This window comes from Opisthorchis viverrini (genome assembly GCF_000715545.1).
Source record: "Opisthorchis viverrini unplaced genomic scaffold opera_v5_100, whole genome shotgun sequence".
NCBI lineage: Eukaryota > Metazoa > Platyhelminthes > Trematoda > Opisthorchiida > Opisthorchiidae > Opisthorchis > Opisthorchis viverrini.
In genome coordinates this window covers 952,109-969,945 of record NW_008751756.1, presented here as the reverse complement: position 1 = coordinate 969,945, position 17,837 = coordinate 952,109, and the positions used below count along the sequence as shown (strand labels likewise).

The following is a 17,837-nucleotide window of genomic DNA, read 5'->3' as shown; positions in this document are numbered from 1 at the left end:
ATTTGCTCGAGATGTTAATAGTGTATAGAACAAGCATACTCTTTCATGTGTTCAAAATAATGGCAGTTGAGACATGCCAGAGTGGAAAACCGAAGTACGAATTACTGACAGCTCAGCGCTGCAATATTTATGTAGCAACTTACTCGTTCAGCATAGCTTCGACAGGGTCCTGTAACAACGGTTGTAATAGACCACATTTCAGTCCACCGTTCGAAGCGGGGGTAAATCCAAAGATAGAAAACATGTAAGTCACTGAATCGATGATAATTGTTCGCAAGTAAAACATTTGGCATGGGTGATTTCTCCTTAGAAAGGACACTCACGGGACCGGCCAATGGTTTTGTGATGGGGGAAATGCTCTTGATAAAAGGTTGAAATAGATTGTGCCTAACACCACTCCACAACCGTACACTTAAACATTCGGTCGAATTCGGACCATTATATCCTTGTTTTCATTGTTCTACAAGAAACTGGCCAAAGTGACATGAGTGTGAATGGCATTCCTAGTTGCTGCCTCAGCGACTTTCCGGTTCGTTCGGTGAGGATCAGCTTCAAAAGTGATTGTTTCAGACCTATAAACACCAACAGACTCAGGTGGTGGGGCGGGATCGCTCAGGTGGCGGGGCGAGATGGCTCAGGTGGTTAGAGCGCGAATCTACTAACTGGAAGGTCCGTGGTTCGAACCCGACCTCTGCCTCTCGACTTCCCCTATATGGGCTTTGGCAACCTGGCAGTATCCCAGCACTCGTGCTCCCTTCAGGTGGCATGGCAGCTAGGCACCGGAAGGGTGCTACAGCTGAACGCTTTCTTATAAACACCACCTTCAAACTAACCTATATTTCAACTTCAGCTGCAGTTGGAAAGTTTAACTTAGACAAAGGGAAACGAGAATCACTTCCTGGGTGAAGAGGTGGCGCAAAATCGTAAGCCAAGAAATCGGATAGATCGACCACCAGATAGCAATCAGCGCACGACCAAGATTGTACATGGCGTCTACTCGTGCTGGGTGAGGCGCGAATGGCAAGTACGAACTCATCCCGGGTCAACCTGCCCGTGTAGCATGCATGCGAACGTGTTTTCACTGGTGTCATTCTTAAATCCAAGTCACATTATGATCTGTCACTGTTAGAGTGATCCTGCCAAACTCCGGGCGGCCACACAAGATTCCAACAGGTCGGTCGGGAAATTGGATATACTGAAGAAGAACAACTTAAACGAAAGATGCATCTGGGGTTCGTGTGAGTCTCTTGTGAAAGCTAGGTTGGTATGCAATTGAGCTCGAACTCTGTAATTAAGCCAATCCACCTGGTCCTAAGACACAAGTGTATATGGTGGAAGTGTGTTGGGTAAACTCTGAAGCGATCCGTCTTTTGTAACTTTGGTGAATAACTAACCATGGGGATGGGGAAGGTGTACTCAAAGCTGCTCCTATGTGGACCCCAAAGGAAGCCCCTCAAGCCAATATTGACCTCCGAAAAGTTCAGCACTATTGTTTAGCATTTGATCGAGTGGATAAACCATCATAGAAATCCGTTTGAGTGTCGGAATTCGGCACTGATATTCGATAGATTTATGGTATCTAGTTGAGCGTCTTTATGTGTTTATCTTTGGTCTGCTGAGGTGACGCTTGCACACACGCTTAGTCCAAAGACGGCTGACAGTTAAGGAATACAGACTTTTTACGTCCAAAATGAGCGCCATCATCACTTTATTAGGCAGTAATGAAGATCCGAGGTCTCTAAGCAAATTGTCGTCCGTGGTCTGATGACTCTGAGGAACAGTAAGGTAGCTAGCCGCACACAGTTGGACTTGCGTCGTGTGACTTACTAAAGTAGTGCGTCCGCCAAACTACACTAAGTTTCACAGGGTTTGTGATCACTCAGGTAAACCTACAAACGCTACGCAAAGGAACATCGCCTGCAACTGCCAGCTGAAAGAGATCAGGTTTTCATCGCATAATCAACCGTGTTTGAAAGCTGGTGGAGAGCTTAAATGCTCTCGGAGCTGTCGCACAAAAAATTTGCACATTGGTTCACCTTGACACCTCACCTCGATGAAAGGCTTGAGAGATATTCAATCTCGGTCCGAAGGTTGTGTAGAAATCACTATATTTTTAAATGTTTCCTCATATGATTAACTTGCTTTTAGAGGCATCGTCTGAGGCTACTTTTTCGTAGGTTCTGTCTTAACGTTGCCGTTCACGGGTTTCTGATACTGGACACTGTCTTTGAGATACATTTGACCAGTTGGTAACCATGAGTGTAGAGGATGTGTCAAGCCAGACACGTGGCGTTCCATACTTGGCCCTCTGCTGAGAGTTTCACGTTCAAGTTCTATTTAACAGCGATGAATCCGATTCTTCGACCGTGAAGGGGTTGTTAGCAAAAACGTTTTGCTTTAACTTAGTCGAGTCGTATTAACATGAACATATGCGAGTGCCGAGAAATATTGATTGTTCTTATTAGGCCGCGCAGCCCCTGCATCACGTGCTGTGTGCATGACCTGAGAGGCTATGTTTTATCAGTTGGACTTGCTACGTTGTAACTTGGTCTAACCCAGGCCAGGGCTTTTACTTCACTCGTTCAATATATTTTCGATACACATTGTTGTGTGCTTTCTATCTGACCTTGTGGGCTGTTTCGCAGAGGGCACAAGTACCATACATTCGTATGCATCTATTTGGTTGGTAGGACTGAGTGCATTGGTTAGGGAGTGGTGTTTGCCTGAACGGATGCGTTGCATGATTGATCGTCGGACGAGTTGCATTGCTTTTGAGATTGATAGATAATAGTTGAGCTTGCACAGTCATGCTGTGGATATTTTTTATATTAGAATTAATTCAACTGCACAACCTAATGCTACTTTTGGCACTCACTCCTGCAAGTTCAGGTCCTAGATGCTAACATATTCCTGCAACTTTGCTCCGTTCCAATTGTAACTGTTCCGATTACATTAGCGAATCCCAAAATGTTGGATATGAAGAAACTTGCTGAAAATGCTAGATTTTACCGTGGGTTGGTCGAAACATGGTGCGTAAGGTGGGAAAGCCTACCTGATGATGCGGAGATGGCGTTCTTCAGCAATTCCACTGGAGAACAGGTCACTCTAGATCTCCTATTACGAGTGATAATTCAAAACTCAAATCGGCCTTGATTCATCATGATAAACCTACAACTTTTGAAGTCAGTGCCAAATTTATTCATTGATAATCCCAAGAATCATCGCCATTATCAGCTGTAAGAACCGCGTACTTGTCGTACAGTAGTTGTAGATACCACAGTTTCCTTCACTGGGTATTTGGGGTGGGATAGGTGGGAGCTGATAAATTGGTGCGTAACTAAAGGACTGTCAGTAGACTGTTAATGGGATATTGGGGAGGCGACTATGTATTGCAGGCAATAGCTTGGATTCACGAGCTTCATTGCGAGTGTGACTGGGCCACGTCTGACAATGGTCCATCTCGAGGTCCCCATTCAGGGAGACGACACTGACCAGCGCATCTGAATTTGCTGGTATTGGCTTTCGCACTTCGAGTCTTTGCATAACCTCTTCTGGCTCGTTTCTACCCCTCTTGTGGTTCTGCAAAAATAAACCTTTGAAGATGTCCGTCAACTGCATACGGAGCACGTGGCCAAGACAGCCCAACCTATGCAGGGTGACCAGTTGAGCTAGCGTGGGCGAGTTATTTTTTTCTGAATACCATTTGACGTACCTCAACATTACTGATCCTGTGTTTCAACCAGACTCGGGCAATGCTCCGAAGACATCGATGGTCGATGATCCTCAACGCGCAGCCGTCAGGTTTCTGACCCGTTTAATAATATAGAGCGTGCCACAGCATTGCAAGCTCGACTCTTGACGAATGAACTCATATCACACGTACGCCAAAGGTAATACAGTTCATAAATGCTGCTCTGGTCTTCTCACTCCAGGTGGCAATATCATCTCTCGCGAGACCACCGGTACTGATACAGACACCAAAGTAGACAATTTTGTGTGATACCTCAATCGGCTCATCTGCAAACATGAGGTTAGTGTCCGAGCCCACTCAATCTTACAGCAGCACTTCACACTTCGCAGACGTGAAGCCCTTGCCGAAATGTGAGGCAGAATTATTTAGATTACTTATTATTGTTTACATTAACACGGCACTGGATCCAAGAAGAGTTATATCTTCTGCGTACTCTATACCTGTGTGCGAACGCCCAGGGAACATTTCGACGGCAATAGATACTGGGAGTGAGTCTTCCATAATCGTATCCACAACGAATTTTAAGAGGAAAGGTGAAACAAGACAGCGTTGACCGACACCAGTTGATGTGATGTACTCAGCCAAGGGCTCACTGTAGACACTGATGCGTCCACAGGAGCTTACTTACGGGTAGGTTCAAGAACGCACTCGGGACACTTCTGCTTTCCATACACTACCATAGTGTCCACAGAGTCAGCGACAGCTCTCATATCAAGGAAGGCAACCTTTGTTGGCTACTGGAAGCAGTATCACAGTTCCAGAATCAGTCGAATGGTGAAGATATGATCGGTGCACCCTCTTTCAGGACGGAACCCAGCTTGGTGTTCGCGCATCTGCATCTCCCTGTGTTCACTCAACCGTCGGAGAACGGAGAGGACCTTCGATGCCACTCTTGTAACTCGTGCTCCTTGTGGGAACCGCTTCTGCACTATAGCATGATGCATGTGTATTCCAGATATCACAAAGGCTAACCACATTCAAACGGTTTTCAAACGTTTAAAACCCTGAATAGTCGGAGACATTTTCGTACTTAAAGAAATGTTAGTGAACGCCATTCGACTCAGTTTTTCCCAGCCATTAAATTAGGACTGCCTAAGCCAGCTGACGAAATGCATTATCTGACAATCTGGTGATGGACAGTACGACAAGTCATGCTTTCATCTGACGTATCAAGAGCCACCGTTCCCATTCGGGACATTACAGGTCATTCTATACCGATTCTTGCCACTGCGGCTTCCCAGTTTTTGGTGGTAAATGTGGACCGGCGACGAGCAGGTTTCATCTAGTTATGACCAGGAACCTCATAGTTGGACTAACTGTTGTCAAACCCCCTTACATTTCCCGTCAGCTTGCTACTTAATAAACACAAATGTCTTATCCTAAAGTTAGGCCACGCGTGACGTCGATTTCGACTGTTGAGGTGGAAGCAACTGGAAACCAATTTCCATTCTCATACGGTCTTTCTGAGCCAGTGGCCAAAAGGTTTGTCGACTTGTACTTCTGAGAAATCATCCATCCAGTTGAGATTGTTTTATCGCCTGTATAAGATGACTGTCGTAGTACACCCACTTCGGGGGTTTCCAAACAGACCTGCATAACTGCCGAAAAATATCCTAAAGAAATTGCCATGATATTCTCTCGTATTATCCGAATGCTCCTCACCACAAAAACATAAATTCACCCAAAAATAACAAAATGTTTTCCAGATTCCCGTATTTAGCACTCAGATTTTACAGAAATAACATGTTATTGGAGGGGTTATGCAAAACCATCCACTAACAGTGGACAAGAAAAATACTGATCTTTCGAATGAAACAGGTCATATTACTTCAAGCTGTGCTGTCTTTTCGCTGATGGATACCAGATACCGCTGAGACCAACTCAGTGCAATGCACAATAAGTAGATGCGAACGGTCTGGAGCAGAACTTCCGCAAAAATCCCAAAGATGGTTAACTCTTCGGTAAGTGATAAGCGACCTAGGATGGTCATGATCTGTATGTATTTTTATGGTCTTCGTACAAGATCCGCACAGTTGGGCACTAATTTTGGTGTTTATTTCTGAGTTCGGAGTTGTGTGTGCATAAAATTCATTCTACTAACCACACTATTTGTTCAATTTTCTTTCGACATTTCGTTGAGCTGTCGGCGTTCTCGAATCATGTAGCGTACGACTTGGTTACCACTGCCTTCAGTCAACAACGAGGATATCAACATGGCAACCGCTCCAGATAATGGATGCATCAGAGAAACACCTCTTTCACATGTTTCGAGCGTTATTGATTGTGGTTCGCCATGGTCACAAATAATCTTTTTGGGTAGCAAAGAGCAAAGAGTCAAAATCCGCTAACTAAAGACACGGGTGCGAGATAGCAGTTTCAGAAGCACCCCATAAAGATGAAAATGCTCGTCAAAAAGTACTACGAAGGTACTGTTTCAAAATAAAGAGGTAAATTGGCTCACTCAGTTTCTTCCTCATCCACCCACATTGCTTCTTTTTAGGGTATTCTCAAACTTGTCGAGTCACATCATTATAATATCAAGCACACTTTCATGGCTTTTTAAATTCACACTGCTATAAATTTCCAGTTGACAGAAGCATTCGAAACAAAATTAGCCCGTTTGCCATACCTGTACTGAAATCCGAAAAGAGTCTTCCAGAGGGTACCCGTTTCCATGTGATGGGCTTGTGGTGGTGTCCAGCTTTTTCGGTGAGGAAATATCTTGACCCTAAGAAGAAGGTAGAAGGTGCAGATGATCCTCAAGTCTGGCCTGGCGAAATTGTAAACATGTAGTAGCTTGTTGGGCAGTTTCTCCTCACACATTATCTGGCTGGAATGCTTTTTTCTAGATGAGTGACCAATAAGAATGATATCGCATGGAAATTGAAATTCTATTCATATCCAGCAGCTTTCAACAACGTTCCGGGAGCGGGTTCGAATTTTTCGTTCTGCCCGACATGAATGCTATAGATATCTAATCACCTAATGCATCCATGATTCACACTCAAGAGCTCCACACGGTGTGTTAGTGTACTGGCCGTCAACCCATGCTGCCTAGGACTTAGTGTTAATTTTATCTAATTAGACCGGAACAGCAAACACTAAACCTGACAGGATTGTAAAAGGATGTACCGTTTTGCGACTTTAGTAATAAGGTACAAAACTATTGGGGATATGACAAGTTTAGACTTATTCTTCTCTTCAGTTTTACTCTCTTCAAACGGTAAGTCAGCCGTGTAATGGTCCACTAATTGCTGCTCTGCCTTATCCAAGGATAGACTGTCGTCTAAGTTAGGTCAGATCTCATCAAACAGAGTTCACTGATGTGGAGAATGTATAACTGGATGTGTTTCATAACGAGACAATGGTGGGTTGACTCGACAAGTGGTGAAACTTTTGCAACCAAAGTGAGTAGTTCGGCTATCAAACAAGCGATTATTTTCAAACAGTCAGCTGAGAAATCTGGTTTGGTGGTATGGGGCATTTCCTGGACATCTTCTCTCCAGGACAATAAACTAGCCGTTTCGAGATCTTTCTGTAACTTCTGTATCTTCTTAGGTCTGTGGGCTTCGTTCACTTGGGGGAGAGGTTGTATCTGAAAACGGTTCGCTGATTTCTAAATTTGCTTCTCGATGGAGGTCTTTTTCTGAGATAATCTACTGAGGCCTTAAAAATCTGCACAAATTGCGCTCGGCGTGTACACATTCTCTACAAACAATTTAAAATCTGAAGTACCCATTTCTCTAAATAATGGCTAGAAACGTCCAATAGATATAGACTGACTTGAACAACTTACATTTTTCGTCTTATCACTGGTAAACGTTCCAGGAGAAGTGCTACAGGAAAAGAAAGTATTTGATCTATCCCTAGGGTGGATAACTTCTTTCCGGATGGGTCCCACAGGAGGTGGCCGCTGATGGAGAATGAGAACCGAACTGCCTTCGGATGGGCTCAAGTGAGGGAGTTCTAAAGGTTCTCGGTGCAATCGCGAAACCATGGATCAACTTATGGGTACTATCTATTAGCCTGGTTTGTGTCAGATATCGTGTTTACCAACTACGATGTTTATGTAAAGTTCCTCAACATACCTTCGAACGCTCCATTGCAATTTTATTTGGCTGAACTTGGTGACCAACAGTTAGCACATCTCAACTGTGGCAGTCAGTTAAGGTCAACCGAATATCCGAAATCTAGGCTTTATTTATATTATGGGTATTGGACCTGGTTAGTACAGTGTACGAATATCAATAGCTCAAAAGCTTTTGGTCCGCGTCTCTTCACAATCAATTCGCTTAATTGCGAATCGGTAGAGTTCGGCGGCATTGCACCCACATTTCACAGCCAGCCAACCGCGTCCAGCAACGTCGCATTAAGTCCCTAGACTAATTTTCAGATGATGGATTGGTGATGAAGGTTCCCAATCCTGGTCTCTGCTGAGGTCAACGGTGCTGGAATTTAGGCGTAGCAGGAATGTGATTAAACCTAGCCAAATCAGACGCCGAAAATTCACATGAATTTCAAAACTGGGTTTTATTTTGTGCAGATTTTGTTTCCAACTAAGAAGAGCAAGTGGATGCAATCCGTGACATTCATCTCCTTGAACGAGTCATCCTAAGCTAAAGTAGAGCACGCCAGCATAATGTACTCATACAGCGGCCATTCGAATCTTCTCGGGAGTAATGACCACGTACTTGTCGGTCAGTGATTATGGCTCCCACAGTTTCGCCCACCAATTATTTGAGGAGGTGGGGTAAGTAGCCGCGCATTGGTGACGGTAGCTGATATGATTAATGCGTAAAGTTAGGGGTGCCAGTGGACCTTCTATTGAGGAGTCAAATAAACCTGTGCTGGAATATAGGACCTAAAACAGTCTGAGCCACGAGCTAACGCATCTTCGTGCAAGGAAAACGCGTGTGCCCAATTCCATCCTGTTTGAGAGGGCCGTCACTCAAAACAATAATAACGTATTTTGTATAATATGTCTCTCTTCGGGTAGTCGACTAACGCCCAGTTAAGGAATATCTGTCCCTGTCGTTAAGAGCAAATAAAATGGAATATAATAGTGTGATAGGAGAAGTTCTCTGTTCATGTGCTGACCACAAAGTCCACTTATCAAATTAATGACACCCATCCCGCTTGTCTTGTATTCCATCACTTAACTTGGCGTATATAGGAGTCGAAGATAGCAATATCTACCATATTCCAAAATCAGCAGAATTCATCATCTAGACAATGACATCGGAATTTTCGGGGCATACTGTCTGTAACGGGAAAATCGAACTGTCTGTATGACGGGACTGAATCATAGAGGCCTAGAAGCCGGTATACTTCTGGTCAGGATTTCAGTTCAATATTCGAGTTTCATGTGAAAGTCAACTATCTAAGCTGCATCAGGCACGGCCAAAAGCTTACGAGAATGGTGCATCAGGTGAGACAGTTCGAACACCTTCTTCAGAAGTTCGCTAGCTGGCTTATGATCACCCTGAATTCACCCGAATTTTTCCCCAACTCTTCCAGTGCATAGGAACAACAACAACAACAACACAGAGCCAAATGTGTTTCCTCCCAATTTTATGGCTTGATGACGGAGAGTGGTGATGTTATTTGTCCAGGATTTGTTCATTTAAATAGCTGTTTGGCCTGAGAGCAGTAAGCAATTCATTTTACTTCTTCGTATAAGCCACTGCTTATGCCTTCACACTTGGGCAGTTTGCAACACAGTTTTGTGTAACTACTCTCCGTACGGGAAGTTCCTGGTATCAGTCGTTATCTCTCTGGGGAACCGGACCATTCGATGACAATGCGTTAGAAACAGTACACAAATGTTTGCAGCTCCCGTAATACACCTAAAACGCAGCGCAATTAATTCGCACTTCAGCAGACTGAGGTATCAGTTGCTATTCAAACTTTTGCGGAAAAGTCACACCGGTCTTCCGAGTGGGGAATCACATAACGAGGAACTGGCTAACACCACGTGAATCGCGTGATTGATGGAGGATGGCGTCATACCTTGCTAAGGAGAAGGTGGACTACGTTGACCATTAACCACCCAACTAACTTTTAAAGCGTTCGAAAGCAAATTCATAATGTCCTAAGTTCAAAAATCCCGAAAGTTTCGTGAGGCACGCAGCGCTGATTCCATGGTTTGACAATGTTGATTGCTTGAAGAGCGGCGTGCTCTGGAAGATAGATTTCCCCTTTAACTACTGAAAATATTTGAGTAGACAGAATAAATTTGCACTGCACAGGGCCCAGTTTTAGCGGTCGTCATGGGCCATGATGCCAAGGCCACTAAGACATTCACATCGGACAAGTTTGAATGCATTAGTACCAAGCATAATTCGGCTCGGGCTGAAGTATCCTGGTTTTATGCTACTTCTTGCCCTTAAATGAGATGGACTTTGCCGCCAAAACTAGGCTGAAAATCATTCAAGTTTCCCAAGTGAATTGGCAGGCTGCAAAATTGTAAGACAAAGGTATGCACAAAGGCCGACTAGACATACTTCTTCTATAGGATTTCAAATCGCCACAGCGGCCGCTGTTTTACAGGAAATTCATAGTCTGCGAAGTGCTACATGGATGGTTGTGGCTGACAGATTCAAGCGGCCAAAGGACTATCGGTGGCGACCAGATATCAGCTGATCACAATCCCCCTCAAGCTGTTGGTTGGGCTTAATCATCAGCTTTTTTTGTTGAACGGGCTTATACTAAGTTTATTTGGTGGAGTTTCCTGTAAGGACTGTAATGTCTTAGTGGATAGTTTTCTCAGCAGCTAAACATGAAACTCTGACAAAACAATTGTTGAAATAGTGTCAAAAACGGGACTAAGAATAGGATAGGGGATCAGAATCCGTCTCAACATCAGCGCCTTCTGCTATTATGATGATCACAAACGGGTACTTGCTGATGGTTTGGCCTTAGAGAACGATGTGTTCTTTCTAGTCATTGTGTATGGAGTAGCAAAGCATACTCAGTTGGAACGCACACATTATTAATCGTATGATCGAATACCGCCTGATCGTTGCTCCCAATGAACTGTCGCCGCTTTCGGGTGGACGAGGTGATGGACATTGCAAACTGAAAATTTTCTCAGTGTGACTAAATATGGGTTAAGTCTGGAGGATTTCATGATGAAGGTGAGCTTTGTGACCAATATGCATTCCAAAAAGTGAACATCAAGCCATATTTCCATTTTTCCAAATACTCACCTACTAAGGAGAACATATCTGTTAAACGGCAATGTAGCCAACCACACAGTACTGGGCACTTTGCCGTTATGAATAGTATATAATAAAACTGAGACAAAAATATGAGGCTACTGAGCTTCAACAAATGGATAACTTGGCATTCACTTACTGACTAGAAGCAACAATTGTTCAGATTTTCATTCGACAACTCGGACCATCTTTTGATATAGTATGTGGTCTTTACTACTCAATTTTGGAGTGCATAGTGTCAAAGGCATTCATCAACTACCTTTGTGGATTGTTGAAACTGTTGCCGTTTACTGTTCTTTTCGGAATTCAAAGATCACATACCCTTATGAGCAAATGATTATCCATTTATTCACCATAGCTCCACTCCTAGGGTGTGGAAGTAGATGGCTTTGGGTTTGCAGACGACAGATTTCGCCCAAGCCAAACCAAGGAAATTGCAGGAGTATTATTTAAGCCATATGGCGAACGAACACCACTAGGTAAATACTGACACATCAAAAGCATGGGGCCATTTACTGGTGCCACCTCGTCTTGAGAGATTTCGCCGCCGTTCTCCCGCCAATTTGCTACATAACCTTTATTTATAATTTCACATACCACCGTTTACCTAGTATGTGGATTATATCTGGATAGAGGCTTCTCTGTTCCTGTTTTAGAATGTCCTAGAACTCGTTCTGGAGGTCCTTGAAGTTAGCTTCCTTCTGCGTTTGCTGTGCCACTATACTCCACAAAATCTGCTTTTGGTAGAGATCATGACCACAAGTATTACCTTCACGGTTTGAAAAAGTAGAGATCATTCGGTGGAGTGAGATATGTAAAATATTGAGATACTGTGTTTAGTTACCTCACTATTCCATCTACTTATGGCAGCTATAGACAACGTTAACTAGTATGTGAATCCGGGTCATACTGGCGGCTCAGTTTTGAAAATCCGCTCATCTAGTAAGCCCAAAGAATTACATAAAACCTCCTCTGATTTCTGTTTCCTAGGTGGCATAGTTTTGTGTGTTCTAAAAGACTGCTTCTTAAAGTAAAAAAAACGATCAATCCGTGATCAAGTCCAACCGTTTTTCAGTTGACTGAGTATAACGAGTCGTTGGGATCATGAAGGAAAAAAACAAACAGTCAAATATATACATACCGACTGGACGCGGTATAAAAGTCTATCAGGGAACTTATAGACTTGTCGCGACTCCCATTACAGTCATCTTACTGTATTGTGAGCAGCCTATTTTTGGCTAATTCTAATCAACTTACGAACTAGTGGCCTAACCCAAGCTATTCGACGAAGGAGGAATTTCCTGAGGGATTTCTCGTAGAACGTAGTGCTCAGGTATACAAGCAACGCCGTAATAAAAAGTAGCCTCTTCTTAACTATGTTTTTTCTTTCTCTTGAAGCCTTGCAGGAGAAAATATATAACTAACAAATTGGTCCAGCCGACGAAGGATCGGGTGGTTGACCATACTCGAGTAATCATATGGCTCTAAACTTGAGCACAATAAATCATCGGACCGCCATATCCCACCGCGAATGTAGTCTACCTGAGTGCAAAAGTATTTGCATTCACCAAGCAAAAATGAATAGCCTAGCAGGACGACGCATGAAGATATAAGGGGGCACACAAGAAATGAACTACTGTTCGTTTCTTACAATTTCTTCCTGACAGTTCTTCCTGGGGCGGGTGATCGGTTTTTCCTTACAAGTAGTATCGGAGACAAGTTCCCGAAGTAGCCCTCGCAGATCACCCAGGACGGAACGTAGAGAACTGAGCCGGAAGTCCATTTCAACCATAGCCAACTCGTCCGGTGTGTGAGCTCCGCCGTTTAACAAAGCACCAGAGGTGCCTTGTGCGTTACTCAGTGCTTGCAATTCCACACACATTTGGCGCATTTGTTGATAAATCTGGTGTAAAAGATGCAGAGTTGGGAAAACAATCTATTTAGAAGTATCCTTGGAACGATACTCGACGTATCATCACAATATACTTCATGTTACATAGTGTATTTGTGGACACAGACATGCCAGTTTCGAGTGGCCAACTGTCCTTAATGTGTTGATGAGACCGCTAATGACTCTACTTCGGTCGTATCCTGTCCCAAGAGTAAACAAACTTCTGTACCATGAAAGCTACCTGAACTTCCGAATAACTAAATGTTTTAGAATAGCGTAAGACTGTCAAGTGAGAAGTAATACTTAGCATGCAATACTGCAGGTATTTGGGAGTTCTTTAGCTTTCAAGAGACATTCATTCTTTCCACTAAAGCATTTATAAGTTTGACAAGTTTCACAGAAGCATTCCTTAGTGAGGAGGAGATGATCAATGTAATCTGCCACTTTGGCTGATCCTTTGAAGATCTTAATAAATTTTCTGGACACGGAGAAGCAACTTGTAGATCAAAAGACGAGGCATACTGCGCTGATACCCTTCTTGTATCGAATGAGCTACAGTAATCGGCTCTGAGGCGAAATTGTAATGCTTCAGGGCCGTCATTTCCCTAACATATGAAAACATACTGTACATTACATACTATTTCATAAGTGTGCGGTACTAATATTCATTTATCATTTGTTGGATATAGTCTCCTTCTTTCAGAGTTATGGTGGTGAGTCCTATGAAATGCATGTTGATGAATTTGTAGCCTTCGAAACTAGGCAGATGCTTTCTGGGGCCTCCTGCACCTACAAATGATACCCACATTTTTGGAGTTGATCTAATTTACGAAAAGGATGGTGGTGTCTTGCTGAATATAACCCAAATAGAAGTCACAACAAGGGACTATTGTTCTACGGCTTATTGACATTCATAATAATGTATACCGGTTTGGTTGATGCGGCGGGTTACGGTTTACGAGGGAGCGATGGGGCACCGACCGGCCAGTTATTAACATGGTTGCGCAAGAAGACCGACGACAGAGGGAGCGTGTCGATGCAGTCTGTTTAGGAGAGCGATTCGTGAGGTGATTGTGGCGTTTATGCGTCCATGCGTGTGACGCAGAAGGATGCTTACTACCGAGAGGACGGTGCGCTACTACAAACAGCTTTCAGTAGTTAGAATTCATTGCACAAAATTAAGGGGGATGCTCTTCTTCGCTTGTTCACATAGATTTGCCGGCAACCGGGAATTTCGCCGGAAGCCGATTTTAACTCAACGAATGTCTGGTGATATTGTTAAATTTGAGTATATGGGATAGACAAAAGACTGCCACCATGTCCACAATGCAGGTGGATGTGATGGAGGAGCTATGTTACACAGGTATCTTCGCACATGTTTCATGAAGGCATTTTACTGACTGTATGTCTGTTTATCCAAAAGTATTCTGGATAGTCATACTTTTTTGGCCTCGGAATTTAGGATCGGTCAGGTAGTTCGAGAGTGGGTCGAATCTACTCGACTTGCTACTGACACTCATTGTTTGATAAGTCAGGTACTTAAAATCGGAGTCGTGATCCTAAACGATAGTCGATGATGTGTTTGAAGCCAGGAAATAATGATTACTAGGCTGCGGATGTAATTCAGTACATTATTCTTTAGTGCTCACATAGACTTGGTCAGGACTCGCCAGGTTATGAATTTGGGAACAGAATCCCTGAATTTTGTTTTTCTTTGTTCACCTTCTGGTGTATTTTATGGTTGTTTCATGGGCGAGAAACTCGTATCACACGACACACGGTTAATCTATGCCCCAGATGCAAATCGAATTTAAGTGCTTGAGGGAGAGCTAAGCGATTCTCCAACTCTGTAGAAATCCTGAACCACAAATTTGGCTCTTTGAGTACTGCGAGAACAAAAGATACTGAAGATTCATACTATAATATATATGTTCAAAAAAGTTGTATCAGCTGAAGTGTCTTACTCACCCCATTAAGCTACCAGGATCTTACCAGACATCCTACATAGAAGGGGCGTCCCATGATTGGATAACTCAAACTTGGTACGGACGGTGATTCCGTCTGAAACAACTTAGCTACCATTCTGCTGAATGGCTGGCAAGTCGATAAGCTCTGAGTCGGTCAACTTGCTAAAGAGAAAGGTTTGGAGCACGCAAACTTCTTCCACATATGACGATCAGTTGCATCATCGGTTGACAAAGAGTACCCATGAAAAGGTTATTCGTTCTGACGTTATATGTGGCGTTGGTTCCTGGATTTTTGACAGTATTTCAAACGAAATTTGCGTTCTGACTTAATGGCACTGCTAGGATTAAAGCACTGACCTCAGCAACTTCCAAGCGTAATTCAGCGATCATCCCGTCAGTGGTATCCAGCGTGTCTGTTAGACATTCATTGGAAGTTGTAGGAATGGGCTCCACGGGATTCGAACTATTTTCAGCGTTTAGCGCGTTGACGTAAGCTAACAAGGTATCATCGTCCATCTCTACGCCATCATCGTCATCTAGCCCCAGAACGCTTTCGTTCATTAATTCAAGTGGCTTGATTAAAGAAAGAGAATATAGAGAGGTAAGTTTTTGGAAGACCCGTTGTAAGGAAAAGAGCCAAAAGTAGCAGAATAGCGGTTGCTATTGAGAAACTTGAGAAATTGCATCAAGCTAGCGGATTCGAGAAAAAATGATATACGTTATATCCAGACTACGTTCGAAAATTACGCGTTGTGATACACGCATAATTATCCATGAGTATTCAATCCAATAAAGTGATTCTTTGCTGCGTGCTAGAACATAAGCTTGGCTTTTACCACGTTATATCTTGTGGCACGGAACTTGCCGCAAACGATGACACGAACAGCCTAAAAGACACTACCTTGATGACAGATCTTAGACTATCAAAGTGTTGAGGATTTGCACCCGAAACAAATCCACGAAATTCCTGAAGTTGATCCGGCGTAATATCTGAAAATCACTTTGGTGGCTCGTCACAAAACAGTGACGCATACAACTGTTTACCTGTAGCTCTGTTTAGGGGTAGACAAAGATCACGAATTTGAAAGAAATACCGTTCTTCGCTTCAGCACTGAATATACTTAACCCTATGTTATCACATTATCACGTTATCACATTATCACACGTTATCACGTTAACTTTATTGTAGGTTTCAGCGAATAAAATTGTATTTTCTGAACGCTGATTAGTCGTGTCGTGCTCATGCGAACTGGGTTGTTCACAACTGAAATTGTTGTCCGTTCGGAAAGTGTATCTTCGATGTGTCCTTCCTATCCTTATAACTTGGATGCTGAATCTCAGAGGTCTGAAAGTTGACCTTCAGCAACTTGGCCAGGTGACCAGCAATGTGCCTCCTCTTTTCGAGTCCAAATTCTCCAGTACTGCAAAGGCAATTCAGCTTGGACACATATCTCTGGTATGCATATCTGAAAATAGCTGTCAGCTGACAGCTGTTCTAGAATGAGCCAGTGTTATTTAAATTTTCAGGACACATTTATCTGCGCACTTTCTTCACAGTATGGTACAATACCCGTTTAAAGTCAACTCAACGAAATGCGCACGCATGAAAGCTATAAATCAGTTTAAATGACATTCTCACGAAGGATTAAGAACTGATAAATCATTACAACACCTCGGAAATTATCCGAACTTTGAGGTCGAAAGTAACGAATTAAATTGTACGTCATAAACACGAGTCTTTTAAACATTTATGGGATGCAAAACGAATGACTGGTGAGAAAAAAGTTTATGTGAAGCGCGCATGATCAACCAGTGCGCTGAAAATAGACGTGGTTCAAACAGCGGCCAATGCTTTCGAGCATCGAACAACAGCGTATGGACGAACAACTCCGTGCGCGTGTCTGTTTATCGGACACGGATGAAAATGGGACAGCCGCATAACTATCGACCCACGTTGGATGAAAATCAATAAGACTGGTTAACTTTATCAAGCGTTTGCGACAGGTAAGTGGGCGAGAATCTCCAACCGGGGCGAGAATGAAAAGTCTCAGACTTGTTTCAAGTATGACTAAAAGTGTACAAGCGGATGTCATGTGTGAGTTTCTTAGGGCGTGATGATGGTTAACCTGTTGGGATGATAAATAAACCGTCTCCAAAAGTGCCTGAGAGATAGATGAAACGGATATTTTCTCTCATTTAATTCGGTATGTGCCAAACATTTGAACCCATGACTGCGGTAATGAACTTGTGGGAAAGAAAATTCTCAAATGAATCGATTGAAACAGGTTTCGGAACAAACATACTTCTAAATTTCAGTGATGCTAATGCGACCATCTGTTTTTAGTGGACAGGGGGAGCAGTGCTTTTAACGATGTGGACTCAACAAGAGACACAGAGGAATAAAGTCCGAATCAAATTCTTAGCTTATCGGTCAGGAGTTTTGCCGGTAGAATTTCAAATACGATAGTCAGACTTTCCGTACTCGTTGAACTTTGATGTTTCAGCTTTTGTGAGAAACGTTCTTCATTACTGCATCAACTCTGTGAATATGTGAATAAGCTGATTTGATATGCTCACATGGAGCGAAGATCAACAAAATGGAATATATTGTTAAACAAGCCTCATCCTGATAAAGTGAACATTGAAATGATGCTAGGATAAAACATTCGAAGAACTACGATAAACAATGTGGGCGTTGAACATAGTAGTGCCCCAACCGAAGGTGGGAACATCTTATTCGACTCACTTAATGCATACGTCGACGTAGTTCTCAAGGCAAGAATGACAACTGGAGAAAAGGCGACTAGTCCAAGTTTCACGGTAGATATCACTAAAGCCTTGAAATCCCTGGTCAAAAGGCCTGCTCGTCATTCTTCTTATCACTTTACATATCTAAGCATACCTGCTAAAACGTAGAAATCCCTGAAGGCCTGCTCGTCATTCTTCTTATCACTTTACATATCTAAGCATACCTGCTAAAACGTAGTGCTCAAGGGATTCATGAAATGAAA

At 43.1% G+C, this 17,837-nt stretch overlaps 1 protein-coding gene across 1 annotated transcript in view; it reads right to left on the bottom strand.

Moving 5' to 3' along the window:
- Positions 1-17,837, bottom strand: part of T265_05362 (hypothetical protein) — a gene marked incomplete at both ends in the record, with an annotated part of 39,479 nt that overhangs the window by 12,900 nt on the left and 8,742 nt on the right. The window contains 3 exons of the mRNA XM_009170353.1: positions 144-169; positions 12,620-12,871; positions 15,184-15,399. Of these exons, the coding sequence (XP_009168617.1) occupies positions 144-169; positions 12,620-12,871; positions 15,184-15,399 (494 nt within the window). The remainder of the gene's footprint in view (positions 1-143; positions 170-12,619; positions 12,872-15,183; positions 15,400-17,837) is intronic.